At 46.6% G+C, this 18,739-nt stretch overlaps 1 protein-coding gene across 6 annotated transcripts in view; it reads left to right on the top strand.

Annotated features, from left to right (window-relative positions):
- The window catches only part of CUX1 (cut like homeobox 1), a 349,582-nt gene that overhangs the window by 156,368 nt on the left and 174,475 nt on the right, over window positions 1-18,739 (top strand). For 5 of the 6 annotated variants that reach the window (XM_068968697.1, XM_068968698.1, XM_068968701.1 and 2 more), the window contains one exon: window positions 6,421-6,468. The exons of the other annotated variant lie outside the window; for it this stretch is intronic. In XM_068968697.1, the coding sequence (XP_068824798.1) occupies window positions 6,421-6,468 (48 nt within the window). The remainder of the gene's footprint in view (window positions 1-6,420; window positions 6,469-18,739) is intronic. 6 annotated transcript variants of the gene reach the window in all.

Genomic DNA, 18,739 nt, shown 5'->3' on the forward strand with positions numbered 1-18,739 from the left:
TTTCTCCTTTCAGTTGAATTAAGTGTTTTGGTTGAAAAAAAATCACCTATTTACTACTACTACTTTTTAGCAAAGTTGCAGTTGTTAAACTGCACTACCTATAGCTAATAGTGTATTTACAATGTTTTAATGTATTTATTAATGATGGATCCTATTTCTGAAATTAAACTTTTTTGCATTTCTCTTGATGAAAACACCATGTATGGAAATTTCTTGATTTAAAAAGAAACGACCCCATTCAAACAGTCCCATCTGGCATCTCTATAATCTGTATATTTAGTGTCTAGAATCTGACTATTTGTATTTCACATTGTAAAGCTCTTTAGAACCTTTATTCTGGGGTAGCCAAGGTTGCCGGAAGACACAGTGGGTATTGTCCCAGGGCCATTAGGAGGGTCCCATTCCTCCTTTCTTCTTCTCTAGAACTTTGTTCCAATACTACTGAGGTCTTTTTCGGTGCTCCTCATATACAATGCAAGTCATGGGAGCAGATGGCGTTAGAGACACTGGTGGTGACTTGGAGCAACACTGTCTGTCCCAAACGGGAGAGAAACAAGGGATGGTGGAGAGACGACTCTGGGCAGGAAGGCTCTGTTGAGGTTTGTCAGACAGCAGAGGGGAGAGTAGCGCTTGGTCCAGAGTAGCCTGTGGGAAGGGGATGAGCTGAGCCCTCAGATACCTGCAGGGCTCCATCTCCAGGCCCCCAAGAGGAAGGCTCAGCCATCTGTACTCCCTTGGTCGACCCAGGGCTGTGGGAAACTGCTTCTCCGACCTCCCACTAAAAAAACGCATTATTAAGCAAGTCCATGCAATTGCCTTGAATCTGATTTTTCTTTTTTTTTTTTTGAGTGAATTATTTACCAACAGACTGCTTCTAGTGATGACGTTATTTGTGCTCAGGACAGCTTCCCTCTGAACGTCAGCATTCCATCTGGGAGAGAGAGAGTGGCCTTGGGAGGAGGAGCCATGTGGCCAGGACACCACAGGTCTCCTACCTGGGGCAGGAGATTGGACCAGACAACCCCAGATTTCCAGGTTAACCTGATGAAGTATACAATTATTTAGCTGCTTGGCTGTATTATAACTTAAGAGCGACAGTCCCTCACCCTTCATTTCCCTCATTTCCTCTCTGTCTATTCTTTGTGATCGGTCAGTTGAAGGCGTCCAAAGAGTGAAATATGGTGCCTTGAAAAGCTTTCATATTTCAGACGTACATGAGAAAAGGTGAAGAATGCATTGAACCCACCCTCCATCTATAATAATCATCCACTCAACACACACTTATGTCATCCTTATGGTCCCACATTATCCACCCCCCCATTGAATCATTTTGAAACAAAAATCTTATTTCATCCATAAACATTTTGGTATGTATCTCTAAAAGACAACAGCCCTTTTAAAAAAAACAGCTGCACTAACTAAAATGTAGACCATGTCAATTAAAAATAAACAACTCGGGATCTATTTTAACTTCAGTTAATCTTGTGATCATCTCTTATCAGTTTTATAATGCATACACTTTAACACATTTCACCATGTTCAAATCAGAGTGAGGATGCAAATCAGTGACATCACAGTTGAATAAGCAGCATTTTTTCTCTTTCTGCAGTATAACAGAACCTCTTACATTTGACAGTACCAAGGTTAGTGAAAATAAGCTATATTATACAATGATTTTCTTTGAATAAACACCTAAAACACTTTCAAGTCAGAATTTCCTTACTTTGAAACCTGAGTAATGAGGAGGGATTAGTGAACTCATCTGGAGATATTTTCAGCCCTGGGTGGGTGTGTAGCGCAGAACCTCTTCATTGAGAAACACTTCCTAGGGTTTAAAATCCTGGCTAGGCTTATATTTTCTTGGGCTCCAAAATCACTGTGGACGGTGACTGCAGCCATGAAATTAAAAGACGCTTGCTCCTTGGAAGAAAAGCTATGACAAACCTAGACAGCCTATTAAAAAGCAGAGATACCACTTTGCTGACAAAGGTCCATATAGTCAAAACTATGGTTTTTCAAGTTGTCATATACAGATGTGAGAATTGGACTATAAAGAATTGATGAAGAATTGATGCTTTCTAATTGTGGTGCTGGAGAAGACTCTCGAGAGTGCCTTGGACTGCAAGGAGAAAAACCAATCAGTCCTAAAGGAAATCAACCCTGAATATTCATTGGAAGGACTGATGCTGAAGCTGAAGCTCCAGTACTTTGGCCACCTGATATGAAGAGCCAACTCACTGAAAAAAACTCGATGCTAGGAAAGATTGAGGGCAGGAGAAGGGGGCAACAGAGATTGAAACAGTTGGATGGCATCATTGACTCACTGGAATGAGTTTGCGCAAACTCCAGGAGATAGTGAAGGACAGGAACCCTGGCATGCTGTAGTGCGTGGGGTCACAAAGTTAGGCACGACTGAGTGACTGAGCAACAGCAAACAACAGGCTTATGTTTTTGCCTGGCCCTTGTCAACTGTTAAACTCCTTTCCCTACCTGGATGCAGTGCAGGAAGTGTGAGCCAAAACCCCGGAAACAGAAAAGGCTGAGGGCTACCCCGGGCTGAGGTGGTTCTGAAACAGAAGCCAAAGGGATGCAGCCACTTCTGAGGATGCTGCTGGTTCCCTAGCGGCTGCTGTACCCACACCAGGTCAGGTGGCTGGCAACCACAGGGGAGCCAGAGAAGGGGCCCTTTAACACCTATCCTCCACTCTGTTCCTGGTGCTCTTGGGGAAACCCTGTTGTCACCACAGGAGGCAGGACCCCACTTCTGGTCCATGCCACCGAGCACAGGGTGTCACTGAGACAGCAGCTGGATGGTTCAGAGCCTTCAACATAGGCAGAGTCGCTCAAGAGAAAACACACCTGAGTTACAGAGAAGCAAAGAGGAAAGGGCGTTGTAAAATTGAGAAAAACATCCTGGAAAATCTGGAGTTTCAAATCTTCAGGAACTGGAGATCGTTTATGACTTGGATGATGCATTTGTGATTCACAGCCTCCTTTTGTTTACACGTGAGTTCTGGCTGTTCCCTTTCATCTGCTGTTATTTCGAAGCTAAACAGCTTTGTCCTGGCACCATTCTTTGCAAGACTCAGAGGTCGGCCCCGGGGTAGCCCCCAGCTGAACCCACAGTGTGAGGATTCTGTGACACTGGCCCTGGCATCGCGTGTCAGTGTGGACAGGAGAAGTGTGATGCAAGCTGGGAGTGCCAGGCCCCAGAGAGGGAAGAGAGCCTCCCAGAGACCACTCAAGTGCTCAGAATAGGCAGAAAGTCAAAGATTCAGACCATCTGGATTCAGGGACTGTGTGTCTTGTGTCTCTCGCTGACACCTCACAGGTGTGACTGAAAGCTGCATGGCAATTTCGTCATTTTATTTCTGTTTTGCTTTTAAGTCAGACCGGTTTCTCCAGCGATAGTCATTAGATAGAAAATTCCTCAATGGCATTTTGCTGTTCAGTTTTCTGATCTAAAAAAAAACAGAACTGTGAATCAGTGGTTTGAAGAATAATGAAAATCCTTTTCACATAGAAGCATCTCTTGATAAACATCACTTATTATTTGCAACATGCTCAGGGGAGAGAAGGTTGCAACGCAGTTCTCTGGCTTTGCCAACAGACATCCGATATTAATAATCTCGAGGGCATTGCTCTCTGCGTGTTAAGATGTTTGCTGCTTTCTGTTCAATAAATGATGCAGAACTAAAGAAAATTTGAAACAGTGCTGAAAAACTGTCGCAGAATTAAGTGTCATGAGGCTAAAAACTTTGGGGACCTTCTATTAATTCCCTAATTCTCTTTCATGCCAGTGTGCTGTTGATAGGCCTGGACCCCATTTTCTTCAGTTTGCGGTGGCAGAGAAGGGCATGTGGCTGCCTGTGATGACCAGGGGTGACAGAGCCTATAGTTTCTGGTGCCGTCCAGACAGTAAAGTCCACCCTGTGCTCAAAGGACAGTGCATCGCGTCATGTCCTCATTAACCCGTGACAGAGCCGCCCATGGATCAGAAGTCAACATCCTGGGTTCTGGGTCCTTAGTTTGGTCCTAAACCAGGTGATATTTGGAGGTAGCTGTGTTGGTTAAGGAATTTCTCAGACTGCCTACCCCCTTGGCAAAAAAAGAAAAAATGGGAATAGGTGATTATTTTTTTAGCTGGTGACTCGAAATACATCACTTTGTGTTATATGGTTGTGAATATTTAGTGCCTTTTTTTTTTTTTTTTTTGTCCTCTACTGTATTCAGATAGATGTGTGTGCTTGAGTACAAACACATGCAGCTTTAGTATCTTTAACAGGTTGTTTTAGCAGGTCTGTCAGGAGACACTAATATGCCCAAAGACATGATTTCTGAAATATATGGGCTGGTTAAGACCAGGGGCAACAGAGAGCAGTTTAGTTTATTTACTATCGTTATGAGCAGCATGACTCTTTCACCTGCCGTGCTGGAGTCCTCTGGAAACACTTCTGCCATCTCCTGAGCTTCTCAAGGCTGGTGTTCCCTGTAGGCTGGCCGCCTGTGCAGGCTGGCAGGGCTTGGGGCAGTCCTGGCACAAGCCTCATTAAGAAACACTGTAGGCTGAGCACCAGGGCTCCTGGTACCTGTACCCAAAGCCGCCCTCCACCCCCAGGAGCTCTCCGTCCTCCTCTCTACACAGGGTCTCAAATGCCTTGGCACCACCAGCTCTCACAGGCCATGACCCCATCCAGCCTCACCATTTCCTCTCCGAGCCTGGGCCTTTTCGTTACAAGCCTTCTGAATGGTCCATGTGTACCTACACCCCACCCCCTCACTGTGTTGCTATCCAGGTGGCCTCCGGCTGTCATACCTGTACCACACCCAGCCAAGGTGATTCCTTTATTAGTCTCCATGTGGGCCCCTGGAGAGAGCTCTGGGTTCATATCCTGACTCTTCCCCAGTGTGCAACCTTGGATACGCCTCTTTCCCCTTCTGAGCCTCAGGCATCCCCATCCATGACATGTGGGTACCAGTCCCTTTGGTTGGCAGAGTGACTGTGGAAAGCAATGAATGCCCTGTATCTGAAGCCCCTCACTAACGTAGGCTCTCTCCAAGTGGTAACTCGTTAACTTCCGCCTGCAACCCCCTTCCCTGTGGGGCTCCCCAAACCCCATCCCCCTCCTTCCTCCCCGCACAGTCCCTGCAGCCTCTCTCTCACACTCGCATCACCCTCAGCCCCCTGCAGGTCAGTTTCCAGCCCAAGACTCTACTCAGCTGCACTCAGCACTACCTGGACATTCCACCAAGTGGTGTTCTCAGGCCTGGTGTCTGTGACAAGATTCAATACAAATACCTCTTCCCTCTTGATACAACCTCCTCTCGATCTGTGTTCTCCTGATTCTCCTACTTCTGATTCTTGATCTTCACCTCTCCCTCTGGCTGTCGGGGAGCGAGGGGTCCACCAACCTTGACCCTCCACCTCCCGCCACCAGGGCAAGCCCCAATCAGCTCATGCAAGTGCATCCCTCAGCCCCCAGCTGCCTGATGTGGTGGCCACTGGCCACACTTGGCCACAAGGGCCCACCTGAAATGCTGCTGGTCGAAATGGAGATGTGGGCGGGAATGCACCCCAGGTTTCAAAGACTGAATAATATCAACAAAGGATGTAAACTATCTTGTTAATGATTTTTGTATTGATTACATAGGAAATGATACTATCTTGGATATATTGGGTGAAGTGAAACTGAAATTGATTTCATCTGTGTCTTTTTGCGTTTTGAACGTGGCTGTAGAATGTCTTAAGTCACACAGGTAGCTGGCACTCTGTTGGTGTTGGCAGCACTGGCCTGGGAGGCGGAGCCCAGCCTCAGAGGCTCACGTCTGTCTCCCATGAATAGTGCTCGGAAATAGCAGCTGAAATGCAGGATGGTAACCCAGGTCCATTTCAGATACAAACAAATCAAAGCTACATTATAATATCCTATTTTGTTCTAAGCAAATTATCTTAGGCTGACACTAGCAAAAACTTGTGTCAAAATGAGGTGTATCTAACCAGAACTCAGAGGAAATAAATCCTAGTTGTATTCTTAAGTGAGTTCTCTCTCTTTTAAAAAATTTATTTGACCGCACCAGGCCTTAGTTGCGGCATGCAACGGTCGCTCATTGCCGCACTGGAACTCTTAGTTGCAGCATGTGGGATCTAGTTCCTTGATCAGGGATTGAACCCAAGTGCCCTGCATTAAGAGCACAAAATCTTAGCCACTGGACCACCAGGGAAGTCCTGAGTGAGTTCTTCTAAGCTAAGGGGTACGGTTGGCGTGATTTGTGTTGTAGGAGGGAGGCAATGATCCAGGAGAGGCATCAGGATTGCTTTATGTAACAGAAAACAGCACTGACCTCTTAGGAGACCTTAACGAATGTTTCCCTTCTCTTTTCTCCTCCAATGGCTCTTCCTGACCCACCTTCTCGCCCCAGGATTTGCGCAAGCAGGTAGCACCGCTGCTGAAGAGCTTCCAAGGCGAGGTAAGCGTTTGGGTTTCTTTTACATCCCCTGTTAGAGCCACCTTCCCATTCATCATGCTTTCTTCCTATTCTCATCACGTAAGCGCCACTGGCACAAGGTGCTTACTCAGAGGCAGCCTCCCCAGCCACACCAACCCATCATCCTCAAAGTGATGTTTCCACTGAGTCCGCCATTAAAGCCCACGTGGGAGGGGAGGGCGGGGTTCAGGATGTCAGAAGGGGAAGCGGAATCTGGGGGGCAGCAGCCGGCATGTCACACATCCCCCAGTGGAGTGGGCTTGTTCCCACCCCAGCCTCGGAGCTCACAGGTCTCCTGAGCTGTTCTGAGGCTCCCACCCCAAGGCTTCCTGTGCAGAAGGACATGCTGCGTCAGTCTGGTGCCTTGGTGCACAACCCCAGCGGGGGGAAGAGGAACTTCACAGGCAGAAGCCACAAGGGATGGTTTGGGGCTTGGTAAAAGGAACGTTTTCTAAAGAATCCTTCCAGAGAAGGGTCAGCAAGGTGGCAGGTGGGCGGCCGGTCACCTGAGACCTGTGCACCCTGAATGCTGCTCATGCATCAAGGAGGCAGGTGGTCCAAGTGGGTGACACGCCAGCTCTGCCTCCACTCTCTGTGTGGACACTCGGTGAATTTCAGAAAACCAGAAATGGTGTTCATGTGGGGGAATTATTCCCTCTCTGCCCCTCCAGTGGGAATGATAGTATTGTAATATTTGTGAGGACAGTTCCCAACCTTTTGGCACCAGGGACCAGTTTCACGGATGACAATTTTTCCATGGACCAGGATGGGGGAGATGGTTTCACAATAATTCAATCAAATTATATTTATTGTGACTTTATTATTATTACATCACCTCCACCTCAGATCATCAGGCATTAGATCCTGGAGGTTGGGGACCCCTGCTCTAAAGAACCCATGCTGATGGGATCTCAGAAATCTTGTGTTCCTGCAACTTCCCAACTCTCAGAGAGCCTGGGGAAGGGGCAGGATGTGGGGAGGTGAGGGGGCGAGTTCAGGAGAGATGAGAGCAGGCAGGCAGATGGTCCCGCAGGAGGCTGGGGAGCAGGAGACCAGGGCTGCCACTGGGAAGACTCTTCAGCACTCAGGTGACAGCAGAGGCCGCAGAGGAGATTGGAGGACAGCAGGGGACACATGTGGGAGCAGCAGCCACACTGCAGCTGTGGCGGCTGCAGATCTGAGAGCCAGGCAGACGGGCTCCTCTCCCTGTTGATAACTTCCTGCTGCAGGAAGCCGCCCCCCACCCCCGCCCCCGCCCCGTGCTTGGCTCCATGAGACACAGAAGGACATCAGTAGCCCAGGTCTTGGAAGGACTTGAATTGCCCTTCCCTCAGAATTATATCTCCACACCCTCGGTCTCAGTAAAGCCGTCACCTTACGCCTGCCCACATGTGACCTGATTTCTCCTTCTACCTGTTCAGCAGCTTTTGTGAGACCCATCGGCTTAGTGTTTCTCTGGCTGAAATAGCTCAGGGTGCTCTTTCTGTTATTTGCTTGCATTTCCTTCCTTTCTGAACAATTTCCAATGTACATACAAGTATTAGTAGAAAGGCTGGGGATAGTGAACAGCTGAGCCCTCTTTACCCAGACTCCTCACCTGTGAACGTCATGCCATGCTTGCGCCCCTCCACCACACCCCGCCCCCCACCCCCCCCACCTTGTGCTCAGCGTTTGAAAGTGAATTGCAGAGAGTGGAGGCGGTTATGCCCTTAGCTGCATGGGCATCTCCTAAATTCAAGGGCATTTCAAATGATACTGAGTTTCTGTAACTGTCATACTTTAACCCTGTATATCACAGCTGGGAAAATAACATGAATTTCATAATATCTAATGTTCTACCCAAAATCATTTTTCCCCAGTTGCCCCCAAAATATCTTTTATAACTGCTCTGCATTACATTTAGGGGTATTTGCATTTCTCTTTTAATATAGACACTCTCTCCATGCCCTCATCTTTGTTATTGACCTTTTTTTTTTTTTTTTAAAGAATCTAAGCCAGTTGTGTAGATTATCCCAGATTTTGATGAGGCGACGGATTTAGTTCTGGCAGTATAAATTACATTTAAAACGTCTGTGAGACATCTAGGCTTCCTATTTGCCTGATTTTTTTTTAAGGCTATTTGAAAAGTAAATATTTTTATAACACCCTTAATATCTACCAAGCCTCTGCTAATTGCTATATTTATATTAAACAATGTGTGCTTTCTAATAAGCTGATTTGAGTGGAGGGAGCTAAATCCTGCTTGTTTCTGAGCTTGCATAGGAGCAAGTAACTGCACGTGGGGAGCACTCACGCAGACGGGGCCAGAGGCAGCGTGTCCTGGTGCTTAGATGGGCAAGATCCATCGGTATTTGAAAAAGCCACTTTCTCTGGTAACTACAGGCTTGTTCTCATACCCATCACTCTAGGGTCTGCTGCTACAAGTTTATTTTTCGGATATATTCTTAGAGTTCATCCCAAGGTGTCTGAGCTCCCCCTGGAAGAAAGTACCGGGTTAGTGAAACGTGATCTTTGCCTCAGAATTTGTATAGATAACTTTCTTTCTTGAGATCCCCAGAAGAAAAAAATAAAATAAAATAAAAATGAAGTTTTCCGACAGTGTGAAATTCACAGAGGCCTTTAGAGTTCCGGCGAGAACACTCCTTTATTGTGTCATGGGAAATGCTAGCCTGGCCAGGGGGCTGCTTACACCCTTAGGTGTTTGTTCTCCTGTAAACCCAGACACCCTCCTTCCTGTGGTTTGTGGGACCCGCGTGACTCAGTAACTGCTCACCTTTCTAGAGTCCTCTTACCTCTTCACTCCTGTCTCAGGATCAATGGCCGTCCCACATCTCCACTAGGCCCAGGCCCTCACTGACAGCCCCTGAGCCTTTGCACAGCTGACTTGCTTCCCAAAACGCTCTGCATTTACCCTCTTTACCCAGCTTGCTTTCTCAAGGAGAGTCTTCCCTGAGCCCTAGAAGACAGGCCAGGTCCCCCCTTGCCATGGGCTCCGAGCTTGTCTTCATGCCAGAGACCCACCTGCCATCTGTATCGGTTCCCCTCTCGTCTGTATAATGTGTGAAGGCAGCTGCTGTGTGCTGTCCTGTCCATCAGCCATTGTTTCCCCAGCAGCAACTGAGAACCAAAAAGTATTTGGCCTCTCAGAGTGGTTACTGATAAGCTATGGAACAGCCAGGTTTCCTTGGAGGCAGTTTTAAAAGCACTTCACCTCTGTCCTTTCTCCAGGATCTATTGCTGTTCATAAGGTGAGAGTGACCCCGGAAGGCACGCTTGAGAAATACCTTTAGAAGAAACTAGTAAATAATGATTTGTTAACCTTGATGGAAATGTTTGGGATCATATAGTCATAATGGTTATTCATAGTTGTTATAACAGAGTCATCAAGTTTAACTCATACTGAAATTATAGTTATTTATGGCTTTACCTAAATTTTGTGGCTTTTCTGGTGGCTCAGTGGTAAAGAATCTGCCTGCAATGCAGGAGACTCGTGTTCAATCCCTGAACCGGTTGGGAAGATCCCCTGGAGGAGGGCATGGCAACCCACCCCAGTACTCTTGCTTGGAGAATTCCGTGGACAGACGAGCCTGGTGATTTACAGTCCATAGGGCCACACAGAGTCAGACATGACTAAAAGTGACTCGGCAGCGGCAGCAGCATACCTAAATGTGGGGCTTCCCTGGTGGCTCAGACAGTAAAGAATCTGTCTGCACTGCAGGAAACCCAGGTTTGATCCCTGGGTCAGGAAGATCCCCTGGAGGAGGGAATGGCTACCCACTCTGGTATTCTTGCTTGGGAAATCCCATGGTCAGAGGAGCCTGGCAGACTACAGTCCATGGAGTTGCAAAGAGTTGGACACAGCTGAGCAACTAACACTTTCACTTTAATACCTAAAAAATTTGTGTTTCATAAGCCCGGCTGGGCAGGGGCGGGAATAGTGGTATCAGTCCAAATTAAGGCTTAGTTTAGTCCAGTAATTCAGATAGTCCCTTCAGTGAAGTGATGTTCACACTCTAAGAAAATGCTAAGTCTTCCAAATGGTCGGCCCCGGCTCCTTGCTCCTCTCCCTTAGAAGGGTCTTCATACAGAGGTCTGGGGATGAGGAACTGGCTCAAAGCCCTACTCCTCTTGGCTGTAGGGGAGCTAGATACTTAACCCGTGTCCTCAGGGAGGAAACTCCACTTAAGAACTAACTTAGTTGCTTATACTAGAGGGGAAATAAAAGACTAAAAATGCATGTGCTTAGCATCCAGCTTAAAAAGTTATAAAAATGCAATAGAATAAACTCAAAAGTGGAAGAATGAAATTTTAAAATATAATTAACAATATTATATAAATTAAAATGGACTTCCCTTGTGGCTCAGCTAGTAAAGAATCCGCCTGCAATGCGGGAGACCTGGGTTTGATCCCTGGGTTGGGAAAATCCCCTGGAGAAGAGAAAGGCTACCCACTCCAGTATTCTGACCTGGAGAGTTCCCTGGACCATAGTCCATGGGGTAGCTAAGAGTTGGACAAGACTGAGCAACTTTCACTTTATAAATTAAATGAATGAAAAATAAAAAGACCCAAGAGAGAAGCAGCCCAAATGTTGATTTTTTGAAACAAACTACTACCAGAAACAAACCACCTTCCTAAATCAAGGAAAAAAATCGGTAAGTAATAAAAACAGGATAACTTCTCAGCTGCAGCACAGAGAGATTAAAGAGAAGATAAGGGAATATTATGATCTGTCTTATGCCAATAAATTTAAAAACCTAGACAAAATGGACGAATTTCTAGAATACTCTGATGTACCAAAGTTGATTAAAAAAGTAGAAACCCAAACAGCCTTGTAACTTGCAGAAATATTCCCACAAGGCCTGGACAGTTTTACGGGAGAATCCTATCAACCATTCACAGAACTGTTCTGTTCTTTTACAAAATAGGAAAACTTCTTTTCCTTCAGAAAATAGAAAAAGAAAACACTTCCTAACTCACTTTATGAATCTAGCGTAGTAGCCCTTCATACCAAAACCAGACAAGAACAGTGTGAGAAAGGAAAAACTAAAGCTAGCCTTATTTATGAGTAGATACACAGAAGTCTTTAAAAAGGTACTAGTAAGTTGACTCCATCAAGTTCCATGTATCCCAAGAATCCGTTTGGTTTAACAGAGTTATTGACAAGTTAACATCATTCGCAGATTAAAATGGAAAAATCTCAAATATGACAGGAAAAGAATTTGGTGTACTTCGACATCCATTCATGATTAAAAGCAAACAAACCAACCTACCAGCAAAGCAGGAACAGAGGGGAAGTTCCTTAACCTGGGAAAAGGTATTTATCAAAAGCTACGTCAATCATCATACTCATTGATGTTAAAAACATTCCCTATAAAATCAGGAACAAGACAAAAATGCCTACTATTACCACTTTTATTTAACATTGTACTGGAAGTCTTAGCTAGCATGGAAGACAAGAAAAATAAATAAGTACAAATATTGGCTCAGAAGAAATAAAACTGTCATTTTTCAAGTGAGTCTCAATTATTTAACAAGGCTGCTAGATACAAAATCAATAGACAAAAGTAATTGCCTATCTCTGCATCAATAGCAAGCTGAAAAAGGATACTGTTGCAGATAGCAACAAAAAAGTAAAGGATACTTAGAAATAAATATAATAGTGCACAGGAACTCTTTCTGGAGAACAGTGTAACGTTCTTATTGAACAATATTAAGGAATATTTTAAATGTAGAGAGTTTCGTTATTCAAGGATAGAAATTCCCACTATTATTAAAAACATTAAGGACTTCCCTGGTGGTTCAGTGGTTAAGACTTCACTCTAATGAAGGGGGTGTGGGTTTGATCTCTAGTTGGCAAGTTAAGATCCTACATGCCTCAGGGCCAAAAACACCAAAGCATGAAACAGAAGCGATATTGTAATAAATTCAATAAAGACTTTAAAAATGGTTCCACGTCAAAAAATCTTAGGATAAAAAAAAGATCAATTTTCCCCAAATTGACAATAGAGAGTCATAGTAGTTTCGATCAAAATTTCAACAGTATTTCTTATGAAACTTAAAAGCTGATTCCAGAATTTACATATGCAAGAGCAAATGGTCAATAATGGTGAAACTGAAAGTCTGTCAGTTATGTCCGACTCTTTGAGACCCCCATGGACTATACAGTCCATGGAATTCTCCAGGCCAGAATACTGGAGTGGGTAGCCTTTCCCTTCTCCAGGGGATCTTCCCAACCCAGGGATCAAACCCAGGTCTCCCGCATTGCAGGTGGATTCTTTACCAGCTTTGCCATAATGGAAGCCCAAGAATACTGGAGTGGGTAGCTTACCCCTTCTCCAGGGGATCTTCCCAACCCAGGAATCGAACCAGGGTCTCCTGCATTGCAGGTGAATTCTTTACCAACTGAGCTATGAGGGAGGCCCAATAATGATGAAGATAATAGTAAATAAGAATAAGACAGAGAATTTGCCCTACCATATTATCAGAGCTGCAGTAATTGGCACTGCTGCTGCTGCTGCAAAGTTGCTTCAGTCGTGTCCGACTCTGTGCAACCCCATAGATGGCAGCCCACCAGGCTCTGCCATCCCTGGGATTCTCCAGGCAAGAATACTGGAGTGGGTTGCCATTTCCTTCTCCAATGCATGAAAGTGAAAAGTGAAAGTGAAGTCGCTCAGTTGTGTCCGACTCTTAGTGACCCCATGGACTGTAGCCTACCAAGCTCTTCCGTCCATGGGATTTTCACAGGTACGGATAAATACACCCGTGGGACATAGTAAAGAAATCAGGAACTGACCTGTGCACATACGGAAGCCAAATATATTGCAAACATGGCACTGCAGATCAGTGAGGTAAGGGGGGCTTTTCAATAAGTCTCCTTATTGAGGAGACTTACTGAAGGTCCTCTGACCTTTGGTTATCCTTATGGAATTAAATGAAATTGGATCCCTACCTCACATCATATGCAAACGCAAATTACAGATACAGACTTAAGGTAAAACTTTAAACCTTTTAGAAGAAAGTGTAGAATATGATGATTTGGGGCTATGTAGGATTTCTTACGCAGAAAACCATAAAGAAAAACATTGTTACATTCAACTATATTAAAATTTTAAAGTAAAAGCTTCCTTTTTCTCCCCATGGAAAGATAGCCTAAATAAAGTGAAAGGTGAACCCCGGGCTGCTAGCTCAGTTTCATCGTTTTCGAACTAGGAAAGGGAAAAATGAAAATGAAGAATGAAAGACATTTTCATTATCTGTTGGAAACTTATCAGCACAAAGATTCAAACCTATCTGAACCTCTTTCATAATAAAAATCGAATGCCCCTGATGTGAATGTTGCCCCCTTGGGCCTACCATGAACCAGTCCTATGGGGGGGTGTCCTTGGCCGCAGCTCACAAACCAGGAGGAGATAGTTGCCACACACATAGTTGACAAAGGATTAGTATTCAGGAAAAATATATATATATATTTATACATATATATATATATATATTTAGTTTTACCCGTTAATAAGAAAAAAACACGAGACTTCCCTGGTGTTTGAGTGGTTAAGAATCCACCTGCCAATACAGGGGACACAGATTCAATCCCTGGTCTAGGGACTAGGGTCCTGCATGCCGGAGCTTTGAGGCCCAGGAACCGCAACTACTGAGCCTCTGCATTCTAGAGCCGGTGCTCGGCAACAAGAGAAGCCACCACAACTAGAGAGTAGTCCCCACTCACAGCAACCAGAGAAAGCGCTGGGTCAGCAAAGAAGAGCCCATGTGCCAAAAATAAATAAATAAAAATAAATTTTGACAAACAGGAAAAGGACGAACATGCCAACAGGAAAATGGACAAAACATGAACAGCACTCTCAGAAGAGAAAAGCATTCAGTCATGCACCTATGAAGAGATGCTTAACCATATAATCAGGAAAATGCAAATTAAAATCATTTTGTTGTTGTTGTTCAGTCGCCAAGTCATGTCCACCTCTTTGTGACCCCATGGACAGCGGCACACATCAACTCTTTGTCGCATCAACTCTTCGTCACCCCGCCTTCTTTATTGTCCAGCTTTCACATCCATACATGACTACTGGGAAGACCATGCTGCTGCTAAGTCGCTTCAGTCGTGTCCGACTCTGTGTGACCCCATAGACAGCAGCCCACCAGGCTCCCCTGTCCCTGGGATTCTCCAGGCAAGAACACTAGCGTGGGTTGCCATTTCCTTCTCCAATGCATGAAAGTGAAAAGGGAAAATGAAGTTGCTCAGTCATGTCTGACTCTTAGCAACTCCATGGACTGCAGCCTACCAGGTTCCTCCGTCCATGGGATTTTCCAGGCAAGAGTATTGGAGTGGGCTGCCATTGCCTTCTCCCATGGACCTTTGTTGGCAAAGTGATGTCTTTGCTTTTTAACGCTGTCTAGGTTTGTCATAGCTTTCTTGCCAAGGAACAATCGTCTTCTAATTTCATGGCTGAAGTCACCATCCGCATTTAAATTATTTAAATGCGCCTTATTCACATCTACCACGTTGGCCAAAATTCGAAAGTCCAGATAAGATCATAAATAGGTGTAACCCTTCTGAAAACCAGTCTGGTATCAGATTCTCCAGCTGAAGAAGTACATGTACTTTGAAACAACATTTCCACTCCCAGGTATAAATGGTATCCTCCGCCCTAAATAAATGTAAACACGTGCCCCAGGAAACAAGTTCAGGGATGTTTGCAGATGGTAGACAAGTGGAAACAACCCGCTTTCCATCAGCAGCAGGAAGAGTAAGTAAAGAGTTGTTGTCACACAGTGGAATACAACACAGCAGGGGAAAGTGAGTGAAACCTGAAACTGTGCAGTACTGAGCTGTTTAAGGATACAGTTTAATCATTACATAATAAAAGCACAATGAAAAGGTTAAACAGGAAATCCAGAATGGAGTTTACTGCATGCAGGCCCAGAGGAGGTTTCCAGGGCTGTGGGAATGTCCTCACTTACAGGTGTCCATTTCGTTGTGTGTGATTTATGTATTCTTTTGTAAGGATGAACTACTTCTCTCCAAAATAAAGAACTGTGCTTACAAGGCAGTAGCTCCATAATTCTATTCTTGCATATCAGAAGCTGAATATTATTTTCTTCCACCACTTTGCATTTCTTTTCTATAACAAAGCACATTTGAGAGGATGTTCCAAATGGCATTTGTGGGACACTCACCCAGGCTTCATGATTCCAAGAAGTGGCTGCGCCCTTACCTTTTTTGTCACTAAATCTCCAGCTTCCTGGGTGGCGCAGCGATACAGAACCCACCTGCCAAATGCAGGAGACGTAAGAGACATGGGTCCACACGTGGGCAGGGAAGATCCCCTGGAGGAGGGAATGGCAGCCCACTCCAGTATTCTTGCCTGGGAAATCCCACGGACAGAGGAGCCCGGTGGACTACAGTCCACGGGGTCACAAAGAGTTGGACACAACTGAGCAACTGAGCACTGGATCTCCAAAGCTGTATCTATCTTCTGTTTTGGCTCTCGCTGTGAGGGGGAGATGCCCCTTCCCATGGGCTTGGAGCCCAGCTCCTGCTTTCTCAGGAACTACAGTCCTGCAGGGACCCCTGGGCTGCACCTTCAGTCTCTGCGAGTTCCTGGATTGTCTCAGCAGTGTTCCTACAAGTGGTGGCACATGACATCCTAGGAGGGAGGGAAGGAGGGAGAAAGGGGGACTCCTTTTTCCCCCAGCCCTCTCAGCCAGGCTTCTCTAGAGAGCCGTCCATTCTGGGCACCCACCCACCCGGTCTGGCCTCTGCCCCGCTCTCCCTTGGCCCTTTTAGTCCTCAGCTCACTTCCCCCAGTGACATTCAGCCCACCTGACCCCTCTTGAAAACCCCTTCTTTTGACATCCCATGATGCTCTGCCCGCTGAGTTTTCCGTTCATCTCTCTGCCTGTGGATTTTCAGTCTCCCTGGGCTGTTCCTCCCTTTCCTTCAGACCTCTGAAGAACGGCCTTCTTTGCTGTATCTTCTCTGAGGATCTGTCTGCTGAAAACTCAGGTGTCTCTCACTTGGTCTTTTCTTTGGAGTTCCAGCTCCTATGAGACCTTCTGTGTGACATGACCTTGCAGTTCTCCACAAGAAAGAATTCTTAACCCACAGCCACCTCCCCTCTCTGGCTCATACCTGTTGAAATTCCCTCCTCCTTCAGCCTTACCTTCTCCGGGATCACTACGGGACACCTCCTCTCTCCCACGCCCCCGCTTCCTCCATCCCTCCTCCAGAGAACACTGTCGTCACCTCCCATGTGCTTGTCCGAAGCTGTGTCATCTGTCATGGAGACCATTGCAGTGGTCCCCTAACTGATCTCTGTTTCTACTCTTATCGCCTCCTCATCCCCTGCGACCTCTCCTCTGAGCCTCAGTCCTTCCCTGCCCATGGCCTTGCAGGGCCTCCCGGATGCCCTCAGCCTCTGGGATGCTCTGGCCGGCCACTGCCTGCCTCCCAGCGCCCCTGCCCAGCCCTCTCCTACCCATCCTGTAGGGCTCGCCTCAGGTGTCAGCCCTCACAGTGGTCTCCTCTGACAGTCGGTCCAAACCGAGGCCCCCTTACTGTTTCTCTTGTAGCGCATTGTTCTGTTCAGGATTCCTCCCTCTGTGCGGGTGAGTTTTCACTTCCGCCACTCTCTAGATTTCCCACCTGTGTTGGCCTCATCTGTGTCCCCATCCCTGGCCCCAGGGAGCATGCACCAGGTCCCCACTGGACAGGTGGGTAGAAGCAACAGCCTCACTTCACAGATGAGGATGCTAAGCCCAGAGGGGGGGAAAGCAAAGCACCCACCGTCACCCGGGTGACAGCGGCGGGGCTGGGCTGCTTGCCCCCCAGCCCTTGTTCTCCAGTGGTGGTGCTTGGGGAGCGGGGAGGTGGTGCCTTCTGCCCCTCCATCGTCTCAGTCAACTCCCTGGTCTTGAACAAGGACAGTTGGTATTCATTTAGTGTAAAGTGCTTGGCAGACACAGCTTTGGGCTCCCTCCCCTTCCAACCCCACTTCCAGCTCCTCCTGTATCTGATCTGGTCCCCACAGACGTAAATATCCATGACTGTGTGCAGACCCTTTGTGCAGCCAGTGGGGGTCGGGTGGGTGGGACCTCAGAGGTCACAAGAGAAAGCTGCCTTGAAAGGCTGTCATCCAAAAAAGTCTGAGTACCGTGGAAAGCAAAGGACTGTGCACACTTGCAGGGCTGTCTGACAGATTTAATAAAAAAAAAAAAAAGAGATGAAGTGGATTAAGTTGGATAACTATTTCATGAGTTAGTTAAAAGTGACTGAGAGTTTCAGGGGTGGCCCGTGGCCCGGGTCTGTTGCCCTGTCACATATTTAAGCGTCCAGATCTAAAGGCCAGGGCTAAATAAAGCCAGGGTGTCCGAGTGCTTTTCTCCCAGGAACATTTTGCAGGGGGTCAGAGGCCCTGGGCGCTGGCCCAGGTGCTGCCGCTCAGTCTCCTGTGACCTCAGGCGGCTCCCGGGCCTCTTTCTGTCTGACTTTGCTCTTCTGTACAGTGCGTGGCTGAACCGAGGTAGTCGGCAGGGAGCCCTGGGACTCTGAAATCTGGTGTGACTCAGTGACCTGAAGCGTGGGTTGAGTGTCAGCAGCAGAACAGAAGAGGGGACATTTTCCAGCAACTTGATCTGTTCCAAAATGGAACGCATGGCCATCCAAGGTAGTGAGTTTCCTGTTCCTGGGAGTGTTCAAACAAAGGCCAGAGGACCACTTGTCAGGGGTGTCATCAGCTCCTACCCCATTCTTCAAGGCCCAACCCAAATGCCAAGGCCTCTGAGTCATTCCAGAATACCCCTCCCCACCTGTGGTAGAGCTTCGTTTGTATCTGTCTTGTGATTTTGAGCCTAAAGACATTCTGCCTTTTTTTTTTTTTAAGTTACTGGAACACAGTTTAACTGGCCCTACACTAAATCTCATGCTTCTGAAATCTAGAGGGTAGGGACTGTGTGTGGCACACACGTTTATGTCCCCATCATGCCTGTACTCAGCAAGTACAACATTAAGTACCAGCGGGTGGGCTGGTAGTCGAGAAGATTGGGCCAGACTGATGGTTCCCCAAAGATGGTCTTCAGATGGCTCAACTGGCTGCCTGAGAAGCACCCACACGTTTCCAGAAATACAGCTCCCCAGGCTCCTCCCTCCAAGGTTCTGATCCCGCAGACGCAGCAGAGATGGAGTTTGCTAAGAATCTGTCATTTTACAAAGTCCCCACTGATTCTGATGCACGACTGGTTG

The sequence above is a fragment of the Capricornis sumatraensis genome, chromosome 3 (assembly GCF_032405125.1).
Source record: "Capricornis sumatraensis isolate serow.1 chromosome 3, serow.2, whole genome shotgun sequence".
Classification (NCBI taxonomy): Eukaryota; Metazoa; Chordata; class Mammalia; order Artiodactyla; family Bovidae; genus Capricornis; species Capricornis sumatraensis.